This window comes from Protomyctophum bolini, assembly GCF_963924005.1.
Source record: "Protomyctophum bolini genome assembly, chromosome: 24".
In the NCBI taxonomy this organism is placed as follows: domain Eukaryota; kingdom Metazoa; phylum Chordata; class Actinopteri; order Myctophiformes; family Myctophidae; genus Protomyctophum; species Protomyctophum bolini.
Window position 1 is genome coordinate 9,216,882 of NC_137885.1, and position 25,547 is coordinate 9,242,428.

At 42.2% G+C, this 25,547-nt stretch overlaps 2 protein-coding genes across 5 annotated transcripts in view; both read right to left on the bottom strand.

Moving 5' to 3' along the window:
- LOC308311680 (uncharacterized protein) overlaps window positions 1-25,547 on the bottom strand; it is a 200,881-nt gene that overhangs the window by 150,219 nt on the left and 25,115 nt on the right. The gene's annotated exons all lie outside the window — the stretch shown is intronic.
- Window positions 614-25,318, bottom strand: cd99 (CD99 molecule). Of its 4 annotated transcripts, none has more exons than XM_080758779.1 (13): window positions 25,005-25,317; window positions 21,197-21,232; window positions 20,153-20,203; window positions 19,709-19,768; window positions 18,318-18,359; window positions 17,771-17,812; window positions 16,113-16,166; window positions 15,049-15,129; window positions 12,756-12,782; window positions 12,614-12,637; window positions 5,270-5,383; window positions 4,539-4,592; window positions 614-4,052 (listed from the first exon to the last, which is right to left on the bottom strand). In XM_080758779.1, the coding sequence occupies exons 1-13, from the start codon at window positions 25,066-25,068 to the stop codon at window positions 4,021-4,023; spliced, it is 681 nt and encodes a 226-aa protein (XP_080614905.1). In that variant the 5' UTR covers window positions 25,069-25,317; the 3' UTR covers window positions 614-4,020. The 4 variants fall into 4 exon arrangements, with proteins under 4 accessions (XP_080614905.1, XP_080614904.1, XP_080614906.1 ...); XM_080758778.1 differs by having other exon boundaries at window positions 5,270-5,386; window positions 25,005-25,315; XM_080758780.1 differs by lacking the exon at window positions 17,771-17,812 and having other exon boundaries at window positions 5,270-5,386; window positions 25,005-25,314.

Sequence of the window (25,547 nt, forward strand, 5' to 3'; positions counted from 1 at the left end):
AAATAGCAGATCTACAAGCTCCTAGCGCAGCCACCGAGTGGCGCGCTATACGAGCTTGTAGGTCTGCTATTTTTTGACGTTTTTAGAATCTGATCTCAGGTCAAGTAAGTAAAACAAAATGTGAGCAGTGCTTTTCCCAGACACTGCGTGCGGTGCAGTGTCCGAAGCTGCGGGGTCATTCAACTGGATGACTGGCCGTTTGTGGTCGAGGTGTTGTGCAACTCACAGGGCATTCACTATAGACTTGCATGGTGGTTCTTATTAACCCCGTTCTGACCTGAGATCAGATTCTAAAAAATCTCTTCTACATCCTGACAGTTTCATTATTAACCCATTCTGACCTGAGATCAGATTTCTAAAAAATGTCTTCGACTTAAAAAATAGCAGATTTACAAGCTCATAGCGCGCCACCGAGTGGCGCGCTATGAGCTTGTAGATCTGCTATTTTTCAATAGCTAAACACCACAAGGGGTTCCCGTCCTAAAATGGGACTGTCACCATTAAAATTCATTGTCACACAAATAATTGTGATTGACAATTTGTATTTCTGTTTGCCGTTTTAGGCTCCGTAATCACAAATTGCACAGACGAAAAACTTAAATATACAAAGAAATCACTGGCATCATTTTTAATGCATTTTTCTTTCCAAAAACATTTACAAAATAACAGAAATAGTTGATCTACAAGCTTCACGAAATTATGTGTTGTTGGGGGATTTTTTTTAATGGATCTTCTCAACTCTCAACCCCCCAAAATAATAAATGAGAAAATAATCAAATACATTTTTGATTTTGGCGAGCCTTGATGGCATTATTATAATGCCTGTTTTTACACTTGGTTGCATGCTGAAAATAGCGATGCGTTGTGAGATTGTAGATCTGCTATTTTTGATGCTTCTGTGTGATGCTGTAATGTGACCCAACTGCCATTGGGGGGAAATGGTTGCATGGAGTTTCAAAGGTTTCACAACATTAATTTAAAATTATTTTTATTTTTTATTTTCGGTTTTTATGACCTCAATTACACCCAAAAAAAACCTGCACTTTGAACATTCAGTGGATTGTCCGTGGACTGGGGTTTTCTCTGTGTTCTGGAGCCTTTTGAGCCACAATAAAAACGGGCAAAACAGTGAAAACAGTGACATCTGCTGGCAAATCCCATTGACATAATAATTATATGGGGGCACTTGTTTGAGCCAGAAAACCCCAGACCACAGAAAATCTACTGAATGTTAAAAGTTCAGGCTTTTTGGGTACAATTGAGCTCAGAAAAAAAAATATTAAAATATTAAACAAGAACTTGAGACTATAAATAATAACTACATTGGATCCACAGTTATTTTATTCCATTTCCTGAAAAGTAACAGTTTTGGATATAAAGCTTTCTATCCAACAATGATTGTGGGTGAGCACTTTGGTTGTTCATTTTTTAGTGTAGACACAAGGGCTCATACAAAAAAGGAGGAGAAATTTCAGAATGTGACATTGTAAAAACAAAACTTCAAAAAACTCAACGGCATACTGCAGCGATAACAGCAGGCTATCTGTACATGTAACTGAGCAGTATTATGTACAGCTAACGCAACGTGTCGGGGGGTATAATATATACACAATTAGAGAATGTCAAATAATTGTTATTTTTGATTATTTTATCGTTTGCCTGTTGTCTCTCCTATGGTTTAAAAAAAATGAAAGGAAACAAATCTTTAGTTTTGCTTTAGGGGTCCGCCAGGTTAAATCTCATCAAATGCCAAAATAAATAATGGACCCTTGATATAAAAAAGGTTGAAAACCACTGCATTGTGAGGCAGTGTAGTTGAACAATAGTGCCTCAGCGTTAGCAAACACAGCACACAAATCAATGGGGTAAATAACAGAATTGGCTATAAGGCATAGAAACGTAACATAACACATAACACAACACACAAAATGTAATGACAAAAAAGCACTATGAGTTAACTTGTTCAACTGCATTGCCTCCAAAGTGTTTCGCTCTGTTTTTCCTCCAAGCCAACATAACAAAAAAAATCGAATCTAGTACACGCAACAAACAACACAACAATTTTACAAAATGCACACACATTAAGCACACAATTTTCCCCCAAGCCAAATGGCATAATATTGTAATATACCATAGGTCGAATCTTGCGTTAATTCCCCTTGCATATTATGTTTAGAGCACACTTATAATACTAAACATTTGACATAAAACATCCTTCTTTTGTCCAGTCCAGTCATGATAGTTATGCTTTATGACATGGCACATTACAGCTGTGAGGCAGGAGGCTATATGAGGATTAAACGAGTTTGAAAGTGTCTAAAAACTACGCTGCAAGGTGCCAATGGTTAAATGAATCAGACTCGAGTCACATTTTAAGGGTTTGTTTTAGCCTGTTTATTTTTTGCAGAACGGGAGTGTTTGCGGCACACAGGGTGCACTTCTAATTGACCGCACGAAGCTTAGTGTCCCTATCCTGGCATCAACATTCGGCTGAAATAGTGAATCTACAAGCTCACAACACATCGTATTGTGGCACGTTGTGAGCTTGTATAGCCACTATATGTTGGGGCAAAGAGAAGGGAAAAGGCAGTGGTTCTCAATGCGGATTCGAGGGACCCACAGGGATCCTTGTGGGGGTTTTAAAATGGACCCTTACACGTCTGTAACTCTGAGAGTTATAGAAAACCATTGCCCTGGACCTAGGTCACTGCTGTTCTCAAACCCCACCCCTCTAAATAAGCTCTTTCATTCATGGCACCCCCTGAATTACACCGTTCATTTTTAGAACCTCATGTCACATTACGCCATACATAAAGATGCAAATCTTTCCCTGTGAGATACAGTATGTCACAGAGGAATATCTGTTTCCATTAGAACAGACTGATTTTTTAAAATCTTTAAACGTTTAACCACTTGAACCCCAGCAATCCTATTCAGGGGGGGAACGTTCACAAACAAAATAGCCAATCTAACGTGATGCGTTGTGAGCTTGTAGATCTTTTTTGGTGAAGAGCGTTGGGGTAGTACAGTGGAAGTACAGTGGAACTCAGGTCTGTTTTAGTAAACATAGAGGGTCTCTAAGTGGTTAAGCTGAAGTGATATTGAGTATAATAGTGTTCCCGTGTTGTGAAAGCCCACCCATTTGGGTTTCAAACAAGTTAAAATAAACCTTTAGAATGTGTGTTTTAGCACAGGTCTGAATGGTGGAAAGGGGAAAAAAAGCAATGGATTTTATATTTGTAGTAGTAGTAGTTAAAAAAGATACTAGAAACCAATGTGCAAAAGTTTAAATTGCCACTGAAGTAATTGCAGGGCATGGCCTGTGACAAAGTCATATACAAGCAGCTATAAACACCAATACACAAACAAATGAGCTAAAAATGGACAGACACACACACACACACACACACACACACACACACACACACACACACACACACACACCCTTCAACAGTCAAAGTATGATTTTTCAAGTTAGACGTCATATGAATCATTGTTTAACCACTTCATCCCTGGCGTGACGACATCCCTGTTTCGTTTTGGGGAATAGTGTGGAGACTTTCAGGGAAGGATTTATGTGTTTTTTTGCATTTTGTGATAGAAGGGCTCAAGTGGTTGGAACAAAGCCGAATTAAGGCAGCGGGGTCATCCGTGAATCAGTGTCTCTCTTTAAGCGGATGTGTCGTTGACCAAGTATTTCCCCAAACACTGGGGTTGTGGGACCCATATGTGGGTCACGGACACACTCGAATGGGTCGCGAGTAAATCTCGCTTTCATTTTTTTAAAGAACAAAAGAAAAACAGTTTTCAGTTTAAAAACGTCTTGAGCTTGTAGGTGAGCTATTCTCACTAGTTTTGGGTCCTCCCGGGAGGGGGGAGGAGACAATAAAAGGTCTCTTTTGGTTCTAGAGACAAAACGTTAGGGAGCTTCAGAGCCCAACATGCTGCTGACATCATGACAGGATTGAGGTCCGGGACGGAGCTTCTCTCTCTCTCTCTGTGCTTCCAGGAACGGGACGTCTAAGACGAACTCTGCAGAAGATTGCTCATAACTGCAGTGGAGGAGAGGTTCAGTATCATTAGAGAAATCAATAGCATTTAGTCACATTTGCTACAGTTAACATCTTCCATAATACACGAGTAAGACACCCTGAGGGCGAGAAGTGAAGAGGTCGCGTGCACGCGTCGAGTTGTATAGTCCCGTTGGGTTGTGTTTACATGTGCGCTGTGGCAGTGCTTCGATATATGCTGCGCCAGTCTCGCGTTGATCCCACCTCTAGCGGGCCGCATATGGCTTGCATATCACTCCGATCAGCATTTGATCGGAGTGTATCGTCTCTGCCCGAGAGGCTCCATATATGCAGATCTAGGTGATGATCCAGTCTTCTCCATGTATGGCTATCCTATATATGGAGCGCTTCCACGAGGCGTGACAGACTGACGGCCATATATGGAGGTGTGACGGATCGACGTACGGTCGCAGTGACCTTATTGTGCTGACTTAATGGCGGCAGATGTTGTGTAATGTATATACGTACCTTGAGGGTCAGACTGTGTGCCCTGGTGTCCCTTTCCACTCTCGGGGTCTTCGCCTGCCATGGAGAAACATGTCGGGTTTAGTTCGGGATACATACTGTATATGCAGAGATATTATACACACAGTACAGTGGGATGGATGGAGGATGGCTGATTTGAAAGGGATATTTCGTTTTCAAACTCAATTCAGTGTTTAGATATTTGATATTCATTTTAATGGCATTATCGGTCGCCAGAGACGAGGACGGGTGTCTTCGATGAATCCACCATGGTTAAAATGGAGTTTGACGTTGCAATGCGTTTGAATAGAAAGGGGTCGAGGCAGCTAAAAATGAATATCGAATATAAATATTGAATCGAGCAACTTAAAAACTGTCTGGTGGTGTGTTCACAAAAGCCTGAGTAGACCATGAAATAACCCAAAAGTGTTTTTTTTTTTAAAGTGAAATATCCCTTCAAGGACCTGCCCTGTTTTTAGTGAATACGGTAATATTCAAATTTATATATAGAGCTTTTCTGAGTACCCAATGACGCTTTACATGGGGGAGGGGAAGGGCAAGAGGAAACGACGAATAAAACCAACTTTATTGACTATGGAATACGTAACAACAGAGAGAGAGACTAAGACTATGGAATACGTAACAACAGAGAGAGAGACTAAGACTATGGAATACGTAACAACAGAGAGAGAGAGAGAGAGAGAGAGAGAGAGAGAGAGAGAGAGACACTTCACCTCCTTGCAGCTTGAAGCAGAGCTTCTTCTTTTGGTAGGCGAAGTAGCTGGACGCCGCTCCCAGGATGGCCACGCCGATGGCACTGGCAATGCCCGCTATCTGACCGGAGCCGGCTTCTGCCGCACATCCAAACCAGACACATGATTACAAGAATCAAGTATATATATATACACAGATGACTTGTGTCTTTTAATATTTAATAGTTGTTGTTTTTATATCCATAGTTTAAGGCTTTAAGCCATTAAGACCGGAGGCCGATTCTACAAATGTCTTCTAAATCAGTTGAAGGAAGGAAGGAAGGAAGGAGGGAGGGAGGGAGGGAAGGAAGGAAGGAAGTTCTATATCAACTTTTTCACGTCAAGGACCTCCAACATTATATGAATTTGGCCGCCAACCCCCGTCTCAAAATATTGGGTTACAGGAACCCCCCCCAGAAGCAAAGAGTTGTTTGGTAATATATATATTCAAAGATATGCACAAATGTTTATGACTTTAAAAAAAAAAATAGCATATCTACAAGCTCATGGGAGTACCCCCGTGACTGAGGGTCCTTGATATTGAATCGGATTGAGAACCATTGTTCTATAGCAGTAGCGTTGATCCCACATGTCACATTATAGTCCCACAAGACACTAGCAGTGTTTTCCCACAAGGTGGCACTGTAACTCTGGCACTAGGTTGTTTTGTAATGATCCCAGCAGGCATGAAGATGCATGCCAGGCCCATTAAGTATGTGGAAAGCCCCATAATGAGAAAGCCATGCAGAGTAGAAGTAAAAGTATTGGAAATACTCAAGTGAAGTAAAAGTACCTAAATATTTTAAATGTAAGTTTCCCCCCCCCCCACACACACACGCGCACACACACACACACACACACACACACACACACACACACACACACACAAAGCCAGGGTGGAACAAAGAACCGCAGAAACAGGAGGATTATGTTGATACAACACAATGAATATAACGTGTCTAGCTGTACAACTGGCACTCCGGGCTGGGCCTTGAAACACTTGAGTTCACTGAGTCAGGGGATGAGTGGTATAAGGCGTGGGTTTTGTGACAGTGTGTTCATAAACAGTACACAGGGCGTTAGCTGAGAGGAGAGGAGAGGAGAGGAGAGGAGAGGAGAGGAGAGGAGAGGAGAGGAGAGGAGAGGAGTGGAGTTGAGTTCCTGGACTGATCCCAACAGTGACTTACCGCTGGAGAATGTGGCAGCGCTGTGTGTGTGCGTGTGCGTGTGTGTGTGCGTGCGCGTGCGTGTATGCGCCCCATTAAGCATGCCATTCAGCTCATGACCCATGAGGAAATCAAAACACAAGGTGCACTATAAGAACATTCTAGCAGGCTTTATTGAGACCAGAGTAACGCACTGAAAACAAACTGAGACGTAAAAAAAATAAACCCTTTTCCAAACCCATACACTGGAGCAAAAAACACAGGGACTGTCTGACACAGAGACATACGGTACGATGCTGACACTGCAATGGCAGCAGCATGCTAAAAGGACCTCAAACTCACAAGATAGCTTAACCCATTCTGACCTGAGATCAGATTCATACGAGGTTTCCGCTGGACACACACACTGGTCTGATTAACCCATTCTGACCTGAGATCAGATTCTAAAAAATGTCAGTCGTTCTTCGATTTTTCAAAAATAGCAGACCTACAAGCTCGTAGCGCGCCACTCGGTGGCGCGCTATGAGCTTGTAGATCTGCTATTTTTCAATAGCTAAAGCATAACATGATGCCAACACCAAAACGGGTTCCCGTTCAGAATGGGTTAACCACTTGAACTCCAGCATCGAGGCTGGCAGGGCACAGCGTCATGGCACCCAGAAGGCCAGAACTTGAGGCAAGAAAATGTACTACGAGAGCCTACTCACAGGGCAAAGCCAGGAGGGGGAAGCCGCGCGACAGCTTAAGATAACAACACTGCGGAGTTCAAGAACCTGATGTTAGATAGGAGAGTGTGGAGGGCAGCGATCCAGGAATCCCGAGTTGATGTTGTTGGCTAGACCTCACTCTCGTAGTAACCTGACTAGTCATATTCTAGTCATCTGAAATGTTTTTGTGTTAGTCTAGTTTTAGTTGACTATAAATATCCAAATTCTACACTTGGTTGCATGCTAAAAGTAGCAGATCTATACAAGCTCACAACACGTTGCAGCAGGACATGTTGTGAGCTTGTAGATCTAGCTATTTTCAGAGCGCAACTCTCGAGCGCAACCGGACATAAAATGGCTTGTCTTTTGGTTCTACTGGATCTTTTCCCCACTGGTCCCTCCCTAACATTTTAGTCGAGTTATTATTTGTTGACAAAATGACAAATGTATTATTAATATTGGGTTTTAGTTTCAGTCATCATGGCATAGTTTTTATTTAGTTTTTGACAGTAGAAAAAAAAGGTATAGTCGCCGAACATTCTTTTGTCATAGTTTTAGTTGACGAAATCAACACTGCTTTCCAGGGCCCAGAACCTTCCATTTGCCCGGGGTGGGGTGGGTGGGGGGAGTGCAGCAGACACGGGGCGGGAGGAGGGATATCATATGACCCGACTCACATCCACTATGAGATCACACACTCAATTTCAAACCAAATACGTCGTATAAACTTTAGATGAAACATAATTCAATACTAGACCGTAGATCTTTTTAGTGGGGTTCCTATGCTGCTTTTGATGTTTGAAGAGAGAGAGACTATGTGGGGAATGTTTTAAAACGGAGTAATGGACAGCTACAGGCTATAGGCCTGACCCATATTCTGTAGGAGGTGTGTGCGTGCATGCGTGCGTGAATGCAGTACTACACACAGGACCGGTGACAGGTGGGAGACGTGTTGTGACAGGAGACAAACACACTTAGTATTTGCAACCATCTGAAGCTCGTCTGTTGGGTTCAGAGCTGTCGATCTTAACGGGCGGACATGTTTATACAGTGTTTGGACCTGTAAGGGTCAATTTGGTTCCTTTTGTACACTCTCAGAGTTATGGTTGTCCTTGTTATTAAAATATTCGAGAATGAGAACCACCAGTATAGGCCTATTGTAATTGTATGTATGGCAGATGTGAAGTCTGTCTTCTTTTCTGTCTGTTTGTGTCCAGACCAGTGCTAAATCTCACAAACAGCTGGTTTCAACCACCTATAAGCCCCTACATACTTTGTCATAATATGACAAATAGGCTACTTTTGTATTTTTTAACAAATCTAATCCTTTTAAAAACGATTTTTTTTAAACAAATCAAATTTTCTTTATTTTGGCCAGAATTTGGATGCCAGTGTTTGAGCAAATGAGAAACCATTGCAATGACACACAACCACAAACTACTGATGATTCCTGTCTACATTACAATGCAATGACACATACAGTATACAACGGTTACAACCACAAACTTCAATGACTTGTGGATGAGGACAAACTGACATATAGTATGCTTCTAAAGCAGAAACCATCCTTAGACACTTACTATTGCAAAATATACAGAGATTGAAAATGTATTCTCAGGGTCAAATACATTTATGGACGAGTTGTATACATATGTATATACATACACACATGCTGTGTATTGTGTGTATATATATATATATATACATAGGTCTACTCTACTACATACACACATGCTGGAGTACAGTGGTTCCCAAACCTTTCCCAAAAGAGTAATGTCTCCTATAAGGACCTATAAGCTATAGTGAAAATAGCAGATCTACAAGCTTACAATGTAACGCGATGCAACGCGTTGCGAGCTTGTATATCTGCTATTTTCACTGCTTTTTAACAATTTGTTTTCTAATTCATGGAATTTCTTCGACATCTTTGTCAACATTATTGATCATTAATTCATGAAAAATGCCGCATTTGGGGGGGGGGGGGGATTTCTTTTGGGATAAGTGTAGGAAACAAAAAAATAAAGGGACCCATAAAAATGTGTCTGTGACGCACAAATGGGTCCTGACCTTGGGAAACCGGGGCTGTACTTTACGCACAATAGAGACACATCTGTGGTTTATTTTCCTCTAAGGCTTATATAATCTCAGGATTATACCGCCCAACTTGTTTTGATAACGTATACAATATACTGCCTACTCTACAGAGTGACTCTGACTCACCACATCCCATCCATTCATCCATAGTCCACCCATCACAACCATGGGTGGAGCATGGAATGTCAAACTCCAGGAGTACAGTACACACACACACACACACACACACACACACACACACTGTTTTTTCTGAAGATCTGTACCGAGAGGCATTCCAAAACACATTTTGCACATTTTTTTCGTGCATGTGCGTGTGTAAACAACAGCCAATGTCAGGCCCGACAGGGGAACCAATGAATTGTAAAACGTGTAAACTTGACAGACTGCTTCCTGAGCCAATGAGCTCGGTGCCTGCCTGGAGCTCATTGTTGGCAGTGGTGGACAAAAGTATAACTGAATTATTTTACTCGAGTGCTTTTTAAATCACTTCTACTCCACCTACATCTCAGAGGCAAAAATATTTGTAGTACATAGAGTACATAGTATTTATAGTAACTTTCCACTATAGCCCTGTTTTAGTAACCTGACTCCGCCAGATGGGGGCGGTATTGATTCACAAGTTCACAATACAGCCTCCATCTGGGATCGGAAACGAACCGATCAGCGGCAGCTATACGGGCACGGTCTTGGCGAGAGCGGGTGCGACGCCATCGAGAAGCGCCTGTTGTTGCAACTGTATTTTTCTATCACCTTAAAAATTGGCAAGCAAGAGAAGACACGACCTACGTACACATCCGACACGACAGTGAGGGGTTTCTAAAAAAAGTGTTGGAAGCTAATGCTATCAGGTGTCCGCTAACACATATGTCGTTGTATACTTTCCAGCTGGCGCAGCTACCATACGTCATGTTCACGTTGATTGTAGACACGTCAATATTAGCCTCGTGTATAGCCAGCCTTCATCTGCCTTTGCAGTGCATATCGCCACCAGGCAGATTAAGTCTGGCCCCTCTCAATTGTGGGAGGACTTCACGGCCGAAGTGGCGACGAGCCAACCAGATTCGTCTGGAACCATGGCTATAACCAACCAGGGCCCAGTATGCAAATATGGGGCGGGACATTGCGGGGAAAAAATTGAATACTGAGAGGGACGAGACTAATATCCACGCAGTGATATTAGTATCGACTATACGCAAGGCCGCACGGTCCCATCCAATCACCTGCCAAGTAGCGATTGGGCTACAGAGATCCCAGATGGAAGTACGTTGTGAAACAACAAGCGTCTCTTCCATCGGGCGGAGGCGGGTTACTGTTTTATACCATCCATTCGAAAATAGCTGATCGACAAGGCGCACATTGTGAGCTTGTGGATCGGCTATTTTCTTTTTTTAATATATTTTTTATCCCACGATTTTGTAACACATTTTGTACCCCTGTGTCAATCATCTAATGTGATCCTGGGCTCTACACACCCTCCACCAACCTAGTCCCCATATATGGGGGACAAGGGGAGAGCAACGGACTTGAACTCATGCTTCCTTCATGCGTGAGTGTCCAAGTTGCTCCTTTACGCCTGACAGGGGGGGAGTTTCCCTGGTTGGACGTAGCGCGTGGAAGGAACACGTTATTCCAACCAGTTCCTTTCCCCTCCATCAGGCGCCCCAGCTGCCCAGGGGGAGGCAGTTTAGTGACCAGGATTACTGCATGTTTTTTGTGAGGGTATTTTCAAACTTACAAAACTAGAAAACGACACCTATGAGATGGAACATTCTGCATATAATGATGACCTACTTTTACTTTTGGTTCCATAAGTATATTTTTTTACTTTTTTACTTGTAACAGTCGAGTATTTCTACAAATGTAGAAAAACTCTTACTTTTCAGTAGCAGATCTACAAGCGGATCTACAGTACATGCGGATCTGCTATACTTTTGATGCTTTTTGTGTGACACTGTAGTGATGATCAAATAGGGGCGTTAATTTACCACAAAAAGAAACACACAAGGCGATAATAATATTATGGAGATAGGTCATTGGATGGTCTCCAGCAGCTCCATGGCTCTCTCTAACAGCGGTTTCATGACTTCCTTTAGGTTGGCTATCCATATATGGACCTCATCTGGCATGTTAGCATTTAGCATGGTCAGCACCCGGCCCCACAGAAGGTATAGATCTGCAACGACACACACATATCGTAGCAGGGACTTTAGCCATGGCTAATCGTCAATATACTGACTGAATACTATACTGTTGTTGGCCAACACAAAACTCCAAATGGCATTTATACCATAGTATGCACTACACTACTTTTGTAGACTTAATAGTTGGGTAGTATTCTACCAAGGTATAACATTACAAAATCCAAACCAATACATGTAAGTCAATGACAATAATTTTTTTGGAATGTCAATTTCCAATCAAAGGAGTGATTGTTTAAAGCTATCTCGCCAATATTTGAGTTGCATCACGGCATCGCCACGCAACCCAGACCTCTACACCAACGTGTCATAGTGCTTTACCCAGAACCTCTACACCAAAGTGTCATAGTGCTTTACCCAGACCTCTACACCAACGTGTCATAGGCCTAAGACCAGACCCAAGACCAGACCCATTCAAACCCTAAACCTAAGACCAGACCCGTTCAAACCATAACTAACCCCAAGACCAGACCCATTCAAACTGAGTTGAAGTAAACCAGGCCAAACATGAAATCACCACACGCACTCTCTCTCACACACACACACACACACACACACACACACACACACACACACACACACACACACACACACACACACACACACTAACTCTCTCTCTCTCTCTCTCTCTCTCACACACACACGCGCGCACACACACATGACACAAACACTTTCCTCTGAGTCGGGAGAAGGAAGCAGGAAATTCCCAGAGAGCACTTTGGAAAATATAATTCCTACAGGCAACACACGGACGCTGCCCGCCATGTACGTCACGGAAAGGATTCACACACAAAGGGAGAGAGAGAATAGGGATGCCCCTCACAGGACACACACACACACGCACGCACACACACACACACACCCACCCACACACACACACACAGGACACACACAGCAATGCTTTTATGCTTTGTGTTCTCTGTGTAACGTTATGTAATTTACTCTGTTGTCTGCTTGGTTTTATGTTGTCTTTGTGGGGACTGCGGACGTAAATTAGCGTAATATTTGCTAATTAATTCGATTGATTGTATGTTCATTTATATGCGCTGTCCGAAATCAACAAACAAATACATGAACTAAAAAGAGGACGAGGAGGAGGAGGAGGAGGAGGAGGGAGGAGAGGAGAAGGATAAACATTGAAGAGTATTATTTTTTTTTTACCTTGAGGCTGGTCGGCAGGATTGTCTGAGGAGAGCAAGACAGAGATAGTTGCATCAGCAACAGAATAGTGTTCACCTTAAATCAAACTACAAGTTCTACGGCTGAAAGTAGTGACGCAAAGGCAGAATAAAAGTCCACCTACCTGCAGGGTCGTCTACTGCAGCACGGCCTAGATACAAAACAAAGCAGAGGGAATATTCAATTTAATAGACATTTTGCATGCAGATCATTCTTTAAAAAGCACTATGAACTGTGTGCGTGTGCTGTGCGTGAGTGCGTGAGGGTGAAAGACTGTTACTACTGTCTCTTATTATGTTACTTTCAATTACAATTTTCACCCTAAGAAGAAAACAAACCTATTCAACCATATTATGTAATGATGTTTAGCCAGCATTTCACTAGATTCCAGCTAGGTTTTAAGTAGACAATGCAGACAATCAGGATGTACGATGAATATGACCACAGCCGTTAGTTATATTGATGCTGTCATGCTCCGCTAAGTTCTTCAACTTTTTCATATCTAGGACTGCCAAATTGATATGCATTTAATTTGGCCACCGGGCCGACCCCCATCTGAAGATGTTCTGTGCCAGGGGACCCGCCCCCAAGAGGAGATTTGGTGTAAAATATTTTTTTTTTTAAATCAGATTTTTCCAAAGAAAAATATAGTAGAATGTAGTAGATGTAAAAGCTGTGAGCTTGTTTGAGTGAAATTTGTATTTCACAGTATGGGTAGGGTACATTTCAAACAAAAGCACAACTCAATAGAAACTGTAGATCTGGATTTATTTTTTCAATAGCCAACATACAGTATAATTAAAGCATGTTGCTACCCTCACCCACAAGGAGGAGGTGATAAATAGATTTTATTGATAGATTTTATTGTGCGCGCGCGCGTGCATGCGTGTGTCTTAAAACTCCCTCAGAGGAAAGGACTCTGTTTTGGCCTGAAACAGAACCCAGGACTATCGTTCACCGTTTCATCCATTGGTTTTTATATGGACACTATTATGCAGAATCAGATGTGAAGAACAGCCATGTGATTCTAATTATACTGCCTACCAAGGGGCTTTTTCTTTCTTTTTTTTCTCCCCCTTTTTTCATCCCCAAGTACAAGTAATTGCTTCCATGCTCTCACAAGACAAGCAGAGGAAAAATGGAGAAGGGAAGCAGGGAGCTCGATCAAGAGCAGTTCTCCCCCCCCGCCCACAGAAAGGCACTGGATTCACAGCACTGTGATCCGTTTCAATCATTTCAAATTATTTTACTCTCTATTCAAATGGATACAATTATATAGCCTTGAGGATATTTACTTTACTCCTCTCACATTAAATGACGACTTTCTTCGGTCTCATGACATGTACAGCAGGATAATACCTATTACCACGCATGCAGTCTAACATTGTTGTCGGGCAGAATATAGAAACCTTCGTAAAGTCTAAAAACATGACTTTTAAAACCGGGAAAGCATCTGTGTCGCGTTTGGGTGAAGTGACGATAATATAAATAGGACACGTGCAAGTATGTGACAATGTATAAAAGTCACCATACCAACTTTGTTGTTTTTAAAAACATGTTTGGTTCCAGCAGAGAAATAGTTTTTATTTGGGTTTTTTTAGAGAAGTGATACTCAACGGAAATAAACTGTGTGGTCTTCTTAACGCATCATTGAGGAAGTTATGAAAAACTATGGCAACCCATGAACAGCAGGTACAGTTCAGTGTTACTGTTAATACACACATAACCTGCCGCCACACCGTTGATAGTAGTGAAGGTAATTCCTATTATTGTTTAACCCATTCTGACCGGGCACCCATTTTGGTGTTGGCATCATGTTATGCTTTAGCTATTGAAAAATAGCAGATCTACAAGCTCATATCGCGCCACCGAGTGGCGCGATACGAGCTTGTAGGTCTGCTATTTTTGAAAAATTCGAAGAACGACTGACATTTTTAGAATCTGATCTCAGGTCAGAATGGGTTAATCAGACCAGTGTGTGTCCCGTGGAAACCTCGTATGAATCTGATCTCAGGTCAGAATGGGTTAAGATTATAATGAAAATTAGGCATGTATAACATTCATTCACTCAAGTCACTATACGGTTCGAAATCACAATACTAGGTTCAAAATTATTATTTCTCTTACACAAATCCAGTATTTTCTTTCTCCTTTAATTTTCCTCTGTTATCCTGTTTTCAGTACAGTAGCTGAAATGACTGAAATCTCTATATTTTTTTAATGAATTCTCTTACAAAAATCCTGTATTTTCTCTTTGTACACGCCCTCTGCATCACGAATCAAATCGAATCACGTTTTAAATTGTCACCAGTTTGACTTTGAATCGATTTGAATCGATGTACAACATAAATTGTTACATACCTAGTTATAGTGAAATGATTCCCATGTTGTGTGAAATGTTAGCAGTGAATTCTCACCCCCTGCGCCGCGGCCTCCGTCGGGTTTATAATCTCCCTCGCCGACACCCATCAGGTCGGAGTCATCAAACGAACCTCCACCTTTTAAGATTTGAGAGACAGAACAAGACGGGTTCAAAGTTCTATACGCCCCGTTTCCTAACCAGACACGCCAAATAGTTCTGATTTAAGAGAGAGGCTTGACAGGTACACAGGCCCCAAAATACCCTCTGCCCGGGCCAAATCCGGGCGACCTCGGAAACAGTCGCCACCACCAGTCCATTAATCCTAAATGTAACCTCAGTAAACCTACGCCCCGGGCCAGTGTAATGACTAGATGGATCTATGGACCTATCTAATTATACACTTCAAAGCCCCATCTCCTGAATGAGAGACCAACCCCTAGTTATTAATTTACTTCCTCCATAAAGTACGTACGTATGATAATGATTCATGAATAATATAGTTTTTACTATTAACCCCGCTAAAATGCCAATCAGCGGAGCCAAGCAAGTTCACTCACTTTTGAGCGTGACTTGCATTACCACGCTAAAGCAGACTTCACAGCCACATGGCAGAAATGCTGAGGAAGGCCCTTTTTGCTGCAGTGCGTTATTAAAAGTCTTGCATAACTATGTGCAAGTGCTGTTAAAATCAGATGAACTACTTTAACCTGTCCTGAAGGGGTGCAGTACTTAGTTTAGACAGTTTTTGGTTTAGACCAGTTATTAGTCCTACAACTACAACCTATCTCAAACCCTCACCCTAAACCTAACCTCCCATGGGGCAGCACACCTAAACCTAACCTTAACCCATGTCTAACCAATGACTAGTCTAATCTAAGTATGCACCCCGTCCTGAAGATAATACTGCATCTCAAGGGACTTTGCATTCGCATTAGAATGCACTTATTGTGGAGTCGATCCCTGCACAGCACCAGCGAGGCCCACTCCAACGACAACAAAATATTCAACGTTTTGGGTCTGAGAGGCAAAATCTCATCAAATGTTACAATACTCAATCAACCAATCAAAAAAATATTTTAGTGGACGCTGAAAATGAAAGACAGTCTAGAACAGACTTACCTTCTCCACTCTTGGGTGGGACGACGGCGGGCGGGTCAGGTTTGGGGTTGGGATCTGCAGGTATACAATAACATGTGGTGAATTGGTAACGGTGGCAGAGGAATATGCCATACAACAAGAGGTTACTGCACACTGTGCACAGCCACAGGGAGGGAGCAGAGAGACTCCAGGGAGCAAAATCACCAAACAATCGCGATTAGATTAGATTAGATTAGATTAGGTTAGATGTCCTTTATTATCCACCAGGGAACATCGTATTGCTCGAGTCAATTCAAGACAAGACAAGACAAGAATCAACACAACAATTAACACAAGCAGCAAAGTACTTCAATTCGATAAAAGATATGTATGCCTATTACCTAATTCTAAATTAAAAGGAAGCAATGTCCTCTTTTAGTGTCCACAATTAGGGGGGTGTCATCATCATAGCGCAGGGAGAAATTGAGTGCCCGCTAGTGTTGATTTCATCAACTAAAACTGAATATAGGTAAAACAAAAATCACTAATAAAACTAAATAAGAAAGCCGTGGTCCGTGTGATTGTACAAACTGTAAACAGGGGGTGCTTGTTGTTCGATAAGAACTAAGCTATGATGACTAAAACTAAGACGGAATATATTGACAATTCCGTCAACAGATACAAATTAGACTAAAGTGTTAGGGGTGGGACTTGTGCAGAAGAGATCCAGTAGAACTAAAAGACAAGTCATTTTATTTTATGTTGTTGATGCTCGGGTGTTGTGGCCTGAAAATAGCAGATCTACAAGCTATATGTAGTCGAGTAAAACTAGTCTGTACTGTGTGTGTGTGTGTGTGTGTGTGTGTGTGTGTGTGTGTGTGTGTGTACACAGGTGGTGAGCCGGTTTGGGAGGGTGATCTCTGCCGCCGTTGCACAGGTTGGGTCGGAACACTTTGTTCAGCAGGGAGGGAGTGGAACCTCTGAGTGGAACCAGGCGTGTTTGTCTGCACACGTGTCACGCGTTACACCCTCCCAGTGAAACGCCTCACTCACTGTCAGGTGTGTCGAGTGTGTCTGATAGCACTATCAGAGGAGACATGTGGTGGTCTACACTACAGCAGTGGTTCTAGAACTTTTACGGTTGCCAGGGCACTCGATCCTGTAAGTAAATAATGTTTTCATTCACGGGGCACCCCTGAATTACAATGTTTGTGTTTGCGTGTTAATGTTTAGAGTCTTATGTCATACTGTATTAGGCTATGTAAATATGCAAATCTTCCCCCCCCCCCAAGGTACAGTAGTACAGTATGTTTTTCAGAAAACTGTCAGGATTTAGAAGACATTTGTAGAATCGTCCTCCGGTCTAAATGGGTTAAGAGCAACAAGAAGGGCTTGGCATGCAGTGGCAGGGACTACTATATGCCGGTATGCACAGAGGAGAATTGGTATAACAAATACATTGGGGAGAAAGGTCTAGAACAATCACCAAATAAGAGCCAAGACAATCCCCAGAGCAGACCCAAAGACCAGCTGACCCAAAGCGCCACAGACACACACAGACACACACAGACACACACAGACACACACACACACACACACACACACAGACTCAAAGCTGCAGAATCCAATGATCAGGGAGGAGCACCAAGCTGCTATAGACTACTCAACACAGCGCCACCTGTCTGTCAGTGGCTCATTACCTGGGCCCAGAGCATCCGCAAGGTCAAATCCCATGTCGTTATCTATGAATGATCAAATGTAGATGAATGGTGAAACATGTTATCTGGGATGAATGTTGTGAATTGTAGATTAACATTTAGTTTATTTTTTGTTTATACAAGTGCAATATGTGTGTGTGAGTGTGGGTGTGGGTGTGCTTGTAGTGTATGTTGTAAAAAATATTATTGAAAAGAGAAGAAAAAAAGGATTCACAACAATTCACAGGGAGTCTACTGCAGTGTCAGAAATTAACATTTGTATGGTCATCTTGTGAAACAAGAGTGAAGGAAGCCTCTTCCATCTGGCGGAGACAGGTTACATATTTTGGGCATGTTACAAATTCCCCCCCCAAAAATTCAACAATTTCCACAAAAGTAAATTGCAGATCTACAAGCTCACAATGTGTTGCAAGCCGGTCTGTAGATCTGCTATGCCCCCCCTATTGTAATAGGTCTTAAGTTACTTTAAGAGATATGATCATATAATCACTTTAGTCAGAACACTTCAGAACAGTGAATGTTGTCTTACCATTATCCCCAGCTGCAGGTTTCTTCGGCTTCTCTGGTTCTTCTGAAGGAGAGAAATGCTTTGATTAGTCAGGAAGCAAATTAACCCATTCTGAACGGGAACCCATTTTGGTGTTAGCATCATGTTATGCTTTAGCTATTGAAAAATAGCAGATCTACAAGCTCATAGCGCGCCACCGAGTGGCGCGCTACGAGCTTGTAGGTCTGCTATTTTAGAATCTGATCTCGGGTCAGAATGGGTTAATCAGACCAGTGTGTGTCCAGTGGAAAACCTCGTATGAATCTGATCTCAGGTCAGAATGGGTTAATACAGTAGGCTATACATGGATTAAAGTTCTCAGTCGCCACCGCTGATTTCAGTCATTTGGATTCCATAGAAGTCGGCTTATCTTCTATGGATGAATGTTACACAGCAAAAACAGCTAGCACGACATGTTACTTATGAGCTTGTAGGTCAGCCATTTGTTAATTTTTTTATATTAAAGAGTATTTTAAGTGGTCAAACTTGCAATAGAATACATGTTCAGAGATAGTTACTGCGAGAGTGAGGCCTGGCCAACACCGACTCGGTTGGTGTTGGCCAGACATGTTCAGAAGCATATCTTCCATAAACGTGAAATTTCAGGTCAGGAGATTTTTATTTTCGCTTCATTCCATGATGAGTATGTCGTCTCGGTTGGGTGGAAACCTCGAATGTCCAAAGATTCAGTAGCATCAAAAGCAGCGGATCTACATACATGTAAATCCGCTGCAAGCTCAAAAACAGATCTGCTACTTTTGATGCTGTTGTGTTTTCAAGTACTAGGGTGTTCATTTGAATGATCACAAAAAGTTAGACTATGGACATAAGAGGTTTCTGTCCGCCAGCGACGACGTGCAAATAACATGAAATAACTCGATGAACACAAAATGCCAACAACAGCCGTACTGAGAGTGACGTCTGAACGATGCAGTCAGTAAGGACATTTACTACAGTGGTTGCAAAGGGGGGGGGGGGGTCCTTGAGGGGGTTGGTAACCAACCTTTACATTATAACAAAAAACTAAAAAAGATATATAGATATATAGATCTGATCAGTCATTTCTAACGGGTCCATTTGGTTTCATTTGACGCTCTCAAGATCGTTGAGAGGTCCACGGCTCAAATACTGAATAAATAATGGACCTTTGGATGGACGTTCATGACGCCATGTGCGTCAGCCCAACGTCCGTGCTAGGCTATAGGCTAAACTTCCGCTCGCTCGAGCCATTGAGTTATAATTGTACTTCCGGCAGTCTTCCGGGTGCTTCAAAACGCCACTGAGCAACTTCTACTGAAATGAATAGCTTTGGGGGGGTGCTAGCGCTCCGGTTCGGTGTCTATAACTTGTATTACTCTATGGTTTTAGCGTACCTGGTCCAAAAGCATCAAGGAGATCCAATTCATCGCCGCCGCCTCCTCCTCCTCCACCAGCTGTGGAATGAACGAATAACAGGTTTCTGTGAAATGCAATGCCATGATCACAACGTACACACAATGCCTCATGCCAGACAATCCTCAATGTGAATCATTTTAGTCCATTTTGGCGTGTGTGTGTGTGTGTGTGTGTCACATAATCTGACACATCCCGTGTATTTTGGGCGAGTCCCACACTTCAAAAAGCAGGTGATTTTCTTCTTTTTTTTTGGGTCAATGAATTCAGTCGCTTCTTTTTATATTATGCATGACAACAGCCACTGGTTCAGGTCTCTGACCGCAAAGATTTAGTTGAACATTTAGGATTTGTTTTTGTCACTGAGCTAGCACTTTGACTTGTGTATATACAGTATGTGGAGGTAAATGGTAGGGGATGCACACCGTTGACTTTGGGTATCTCTGGTTGAGGCTTAGGAGTTACAGGCTTGGGATCTGAGGAACAGACAGACAGGCACTTAATCAGAGCGACTTGCAATAAGCAAGAACAACACACGGTAATACATCAAATGCATAGGAATAGTCAACTAGCCCATTTAGGCCGGACGTCGAAATTAAAAAATAATCTTCTAAATCATGACAATTTTCGGAAAGATTTGAGGAACATTTTAACGATTTTTCAAAAATAGCAGACCTACAGTACAAGTGAGCTTGTAGATCTGCTATTTTTCAATAGCTAAAGCATAACATAATGCTAACACCAAAAGGGGTTCCCGCCCAAAGTGGGATATGCAAGAACAACACAAGGTAATACATCAAATGCATAGAAATAGTCAACTAGGATCATAAGTAAACCAAGAACCTATATCATCCGTCAGTATAACAGTATAATATTCGTACATTGAAACTATAAACACTATAGAATTCAGGAGTTGAACACTAACGCTTGCCCACCTGCCCTTGGCAGGTAAATTGGGGCAGGTAGAGTTTGCCTTCAGGTTGGGGACGCAACCGTCTATAAACACAACACGAGATATCTATCTAAACACCTGAACCTAGCTATAGCCAGAGCTCTCCGTCTTCTGTTATGTGGCGTGTAAAATAAGAGAGCATTGTTAACTATAATGTGCTGTTTCACTGTTGCTAAAAATATAAAATGGCAAGTGTGAACGAACCCATCATAGTCATATTCATAGCTATGTAGGTATTTGCCATATTTTTGCCATACGAATTGAGATCTGTTTTTATCACACAGTCCTAGAAAGTACATAAACAGTGTTGAAATGGAACAGTAATTGAAATGTATCATTTATAATCACTTTATAATGGACAATTTACTTATCGGGCAAGTGGGCATGACCTTTGGGCAAGTAGAACATGACCTGTACTTGGGCAAGTGAGAGGTCCCACTTTGTCAACGTAATGTGCTTGTGAAAGTTTGAATACAGCCATATATAGATTTAAATGTGTTAATGGAAAGTCACTCACCAACATCATCAAATGCATCGGCCAAGTCGAACCCGTCTGTAAGAGATGAGAAAGATGCTGTTATTCCAAATGAATGAAAGTCATAACCACTTTCTACCTGGTGTCATTATATAGGCAAAAATGTTACGTTATTTTCAAGATGTTTCAGCGAATAGCATAGTCTGTGAGATCTCAAGCTTGTAAACCACTAGATATGCTAGACAGAGTGCATAAATGTGGGCTCAATCATTTTGATTGCGGACACATTATTGAATAAATGTTTGATTCCTAAGATGACAGAAATATGGTACAGTAGCCGATACCAGTGGTTCTCAAACATTTGTTTTAGCTCTCAGGTCACCCCTGTAAATTTCATCCACGACACCCCTGCATTGGCACGTTTTGTCATATTAACGGTACGTAAATATGTGCAGTAAATCCTTCCCCCAAAGATACAGTATTATATGTTTACAAGGAAAACTGGAGAGAACATTTGTTTCCATCATATAGGGCAGATTGAAAATAATTTGCATACACGTCATTTAACCACTAGAACCCCATCATCCCTATTCTGGGGGAAACGTTCTCCAAGCAAACAGATATACGAGCCCACGTGAGCTTGTAGATCAGCTATTTTTGGTGAAGAGACTTCTTTCTACTGTAGGGTGAAAAGTAATGCACCGAGTACAGTTTAACTCGGGTCTAAGGGCCGATTCATACTCCTCCTATTTTACCGCTGTTTCGGCGCTGTAGTGCCGAAATGATTTCGGCTCGTCAGAAAATGTCAGTAGCACCGAAGAGCCGACTTTAGGACGGTACCCGCCTAAACTGAAGTGACTGATGAATTTCCAATATTATCGAAGCAGTCTGAGGGCTTAACCCTTAAGGCGTCAAGCCGGCACCCACTTTGAGAAACCCTGGCCTATGCAGTATAGTTTTATGGGCTGTCCAAACCAAGAATGCCATAAACTTATCCACTCTGATGAATGCCAATGTTCTGTAAACATATTGAACGGGTGGGTGTGTTGAACTTGACGCCCAGGAAAAACAAGAAGATCCGATTTTTTGAACATTGTCGTCTCGTATAGAATCTGCCTCAGGTCCTAATGGGTAGAATAAACAGAAATGCAGACTCAGCTCTCTCATGCACTGAGGCTAAATGGTCCAGAGGTTGTGTAATGGGCCTCTCATCGTTGCTTCCAACCACCACCGCTGCTTCTAAAGGATATACCACAGAGCAGATCCAAACGTATTATATCTGGATTCTGGCCTCCAAACGGGCTGCATTTCACCAACGAGGAAGGACTGCGTGCTTTCCAGAGCCACAGCCTTAAAAACCACCGGTGACGTAATGTTCTTAACCCGTTGAAACCCCCTCTGTGTCATTTTAGGTTTGTTTTTCTGTTTTTTTTTCTGTTTTCTGAAACAAAAAACAAAATGACACATGCCATTGATTTATTTTAACACGGTGACAAATGGAGAAGATGATACTCTCCGCTTGTTTTGTGTCGAGTCACGCAGCTGAAACTATAGCTGTCTGCCCACACCGGTGAATAATCTGCCTAAACTCTGTAGATCGGCTATTTTCGTCTAATGTTCCCCTCAAAATACTGATTCTACGATTTAAGTGGTTTAAGTAAAACAAGTTCCTATCACACAAAGGTTTGGCGGTTTGGCTATTCTTGGCTGATGTTCCCAGTTCCACTTCCCCTCCAGAATAGGGATTTCTGGGGGGGGTTAAATTGTATACTATTACTCCATAACCTAATAGCCCTAAAAGCTCTATCAACCGGAAATGCAAAGCGGGTTATGAGGACCCAGATATTCAACATTTTCATCTGTTCCTTCTGGTTTCTGAGGCACGCCAGTCAGACAAAAGGGAAAAAAAGGAGAGGGGAGAAAAGAAAAGAGGAAAGCCTGTGCTTGCAGGCCATCTGGTTCTGGTTTGCAGGCCTGCGGTTTCTCTCCCTATACTACTCTATAGCCTCTGTACCAGTCGCACACACAAGACAAGAGAATTAAGAACATCCGCTTTGGGTTGGAGATTTTGGAGCTTATCTTTGTCAAAACAAGATTCCTCAGTTGCTGTGTGACTTGGTCGCTGCTGTGTGCGAGGTGCAACTCAGAGCGAGGTGCACCTCGCACACTTCAGTCCCATGTTGTTATGATCTTACAGATCTACAAGCTCACAGTGCATCACTCCACGCCACTCTGCGAACTTGTACATCTGCTATATTTTGAGCATTTTTTTAAAAGTCTTTGCTTCCGTTCTGGGCAAGCTTCTGGGCATAAAACATTTTCAGATGAGCTGTCCACGGCCAAATACATATCATTTTAGGGGGTACTAGTATCTATAGCCTGGCTTCTTGGCCAGACTCATATCACACTGTCGCCGAAGTCAAATAATGTTGCCACCGCCGGATTCGCTTCTGGCCACTGCGAGGCAAGCTAGTATCCGCCTCAGCCATGTCTTAATCGGTTATAACGGACACACACACACACACACACACACACACACACACACACACACACACACACACACACACTGATGATAGTGACACCTCGGGCGAGGGGGGCATCCCTTCCCTTGTGAGCATGAGTCATATTAGCCAAGTGATTTCCTGTCAGCTTTGGGGACCACTATTTTTGGTACAGCCACTTATTTATTTGTATTCACCTTGACAACTGCAGCTAACATGAGAGCTCATTATAGTTTCAACACAGCTAATTTCTGACAGTTCTCTGCTAGGTAGAGTATGGCCCATACTCTAGGGACTGCAGGCACTTGAGAAGGTAGTGTGAGAACTACTTCAATTGGTGCATTCCAAGTATACGTCGAACCCGAAGGCGACCCCAATCAGCTACTGCTCTGTGTTAATGGCCCTGCAACACAATTGTGGGGGTCCCTGCTTCATCTCTCTCTCAGCTAAGGGGTCCTTGGACTGGAAAAAAAACACAGGCTACCTGCTATTAGGCTATAGTTAAAGATCTAAAAGGTTTTGGTGGGGAGCTGCCATGCAGCCAAAGCAAAGTTGGAGCGCTGGCTATAATTTGCATTAAGGGAAAGCAGACATAGGCCTATTCAACAGGTGCTCAGATTCAGATAGGTGGTGTTAAACTGTTTACCCCTCCAAAATGTTAAATAAATAAAATATTTGGAAAATGTTTTAGTGGAGTAAAGTCTAAACAAGTTAAAAATTGCTACAAAACCTGTGTAGGCTATGCTGTTGGGCAAAAAAAATGTTTTTCTAATATTTTCTTTTAACATTGTGGACAAAATGGCCATTTTTACATTGAGGTGCCCAGATCATAGGCCCAGATTGCCTACCTCTCCCTGTATCCAACAGGATGAGTCCATTACATAAATCCAAGTCTCTACAATGTATTGCCACAAAAGAAAATCAGGAGATATAAATAAATCCCAGTTTACATTTGCTTTAGTGGATTATGTAAAATAAATGCTGTTTTATTTTATCTAGGCAACCTTTTGCACAGTGTGTGTCTGTGTGTGCACAGTAAAAGCCCCGTTATTAACCCAGCTGTAACTCTTGAGAGATTGTAGGCTACAAGTAATGGTTCAATCAATTTGATACAATCTCAGAGTTACAGTGCACAGTATTATCTTTAGACATTATATGGCACCGTTAAACATCATCTCCCCAAAGGGCAGGGAAAAACGATAGCCTGGTTTTAACCGAGTGACTAGGCTATTATATAACCTCATAACTTGTTCCAATATAGCCTATGCTATATTGTTCGCAGTTGGCTGGGACTGAGAGACCAATAATAGACCTATAGAATAGAGGTGGAAATAAAAAATAAAACTCACCTTGCGTGACTGTCCAGCCAGCTAGGCATGCCACAAGAAGGGCGATCCTTAAACACAACTTCATGGCGACTGTATTGTAGAATGTTCCCGGTTGTTACGCAAGATGTTTTGGGCTGTATATCAATGATCTCCTATTAAAAAGCGCTCTGTAATGAAAAAAATACATGCGTTTCAACTTTCAGGCAGCGTGTGTTAACGGCCCTAATGCTGCGCTGTCCTGTCTAAGCTTAGAAGAAAGGCAAACATAGGTTTTGGTGTCCAATTTCAAGTCAACTTTTTCCTCTCTCCCGACGCACACTGTACGGCACAGGGGCGCGTCCTGTTGGGTGTGGCAGAGTCAGAGGCGTGTAGTTACAGTGGCATAGACACAGACACAAACAAAGTTGTAAAGTTTAAAAAAGTTAAAACTAATTTACAGCTGATGAGCACACTTTGTTAGGCATATGTTTTGTCTTTTGTTGGTGTAGCCTATGGCCAAGATAAAGTTGTATAGGCCTACATAAAGTTGTAGCCTACATAAATACAACATAAAACGTTATTTTA

Coding starts and splice junctions, on each gene's coding strand:
- cd99 (XM_080758778.1), bottom strand. CDS start 25,068: ATGAAGTTGTGTTTAAGGATCGCCCTTCTTGTGGCATGCCTAGCTGGC. Junction 21,233..25,004: donor TGGCTGGACAGTCACGCAAG/GTGAGTTTTATT, acceptor CATCTCTTACAG/ACGGGTTCGACTTGGCCGAT. Junction 15,130..16,112: donor CCCACCCAAGAGTGGAGAAG/GTAAGTCTGTTC, acceptor AAATCTTAAAAG/GTGGAGGTTCGTTTGATGAC.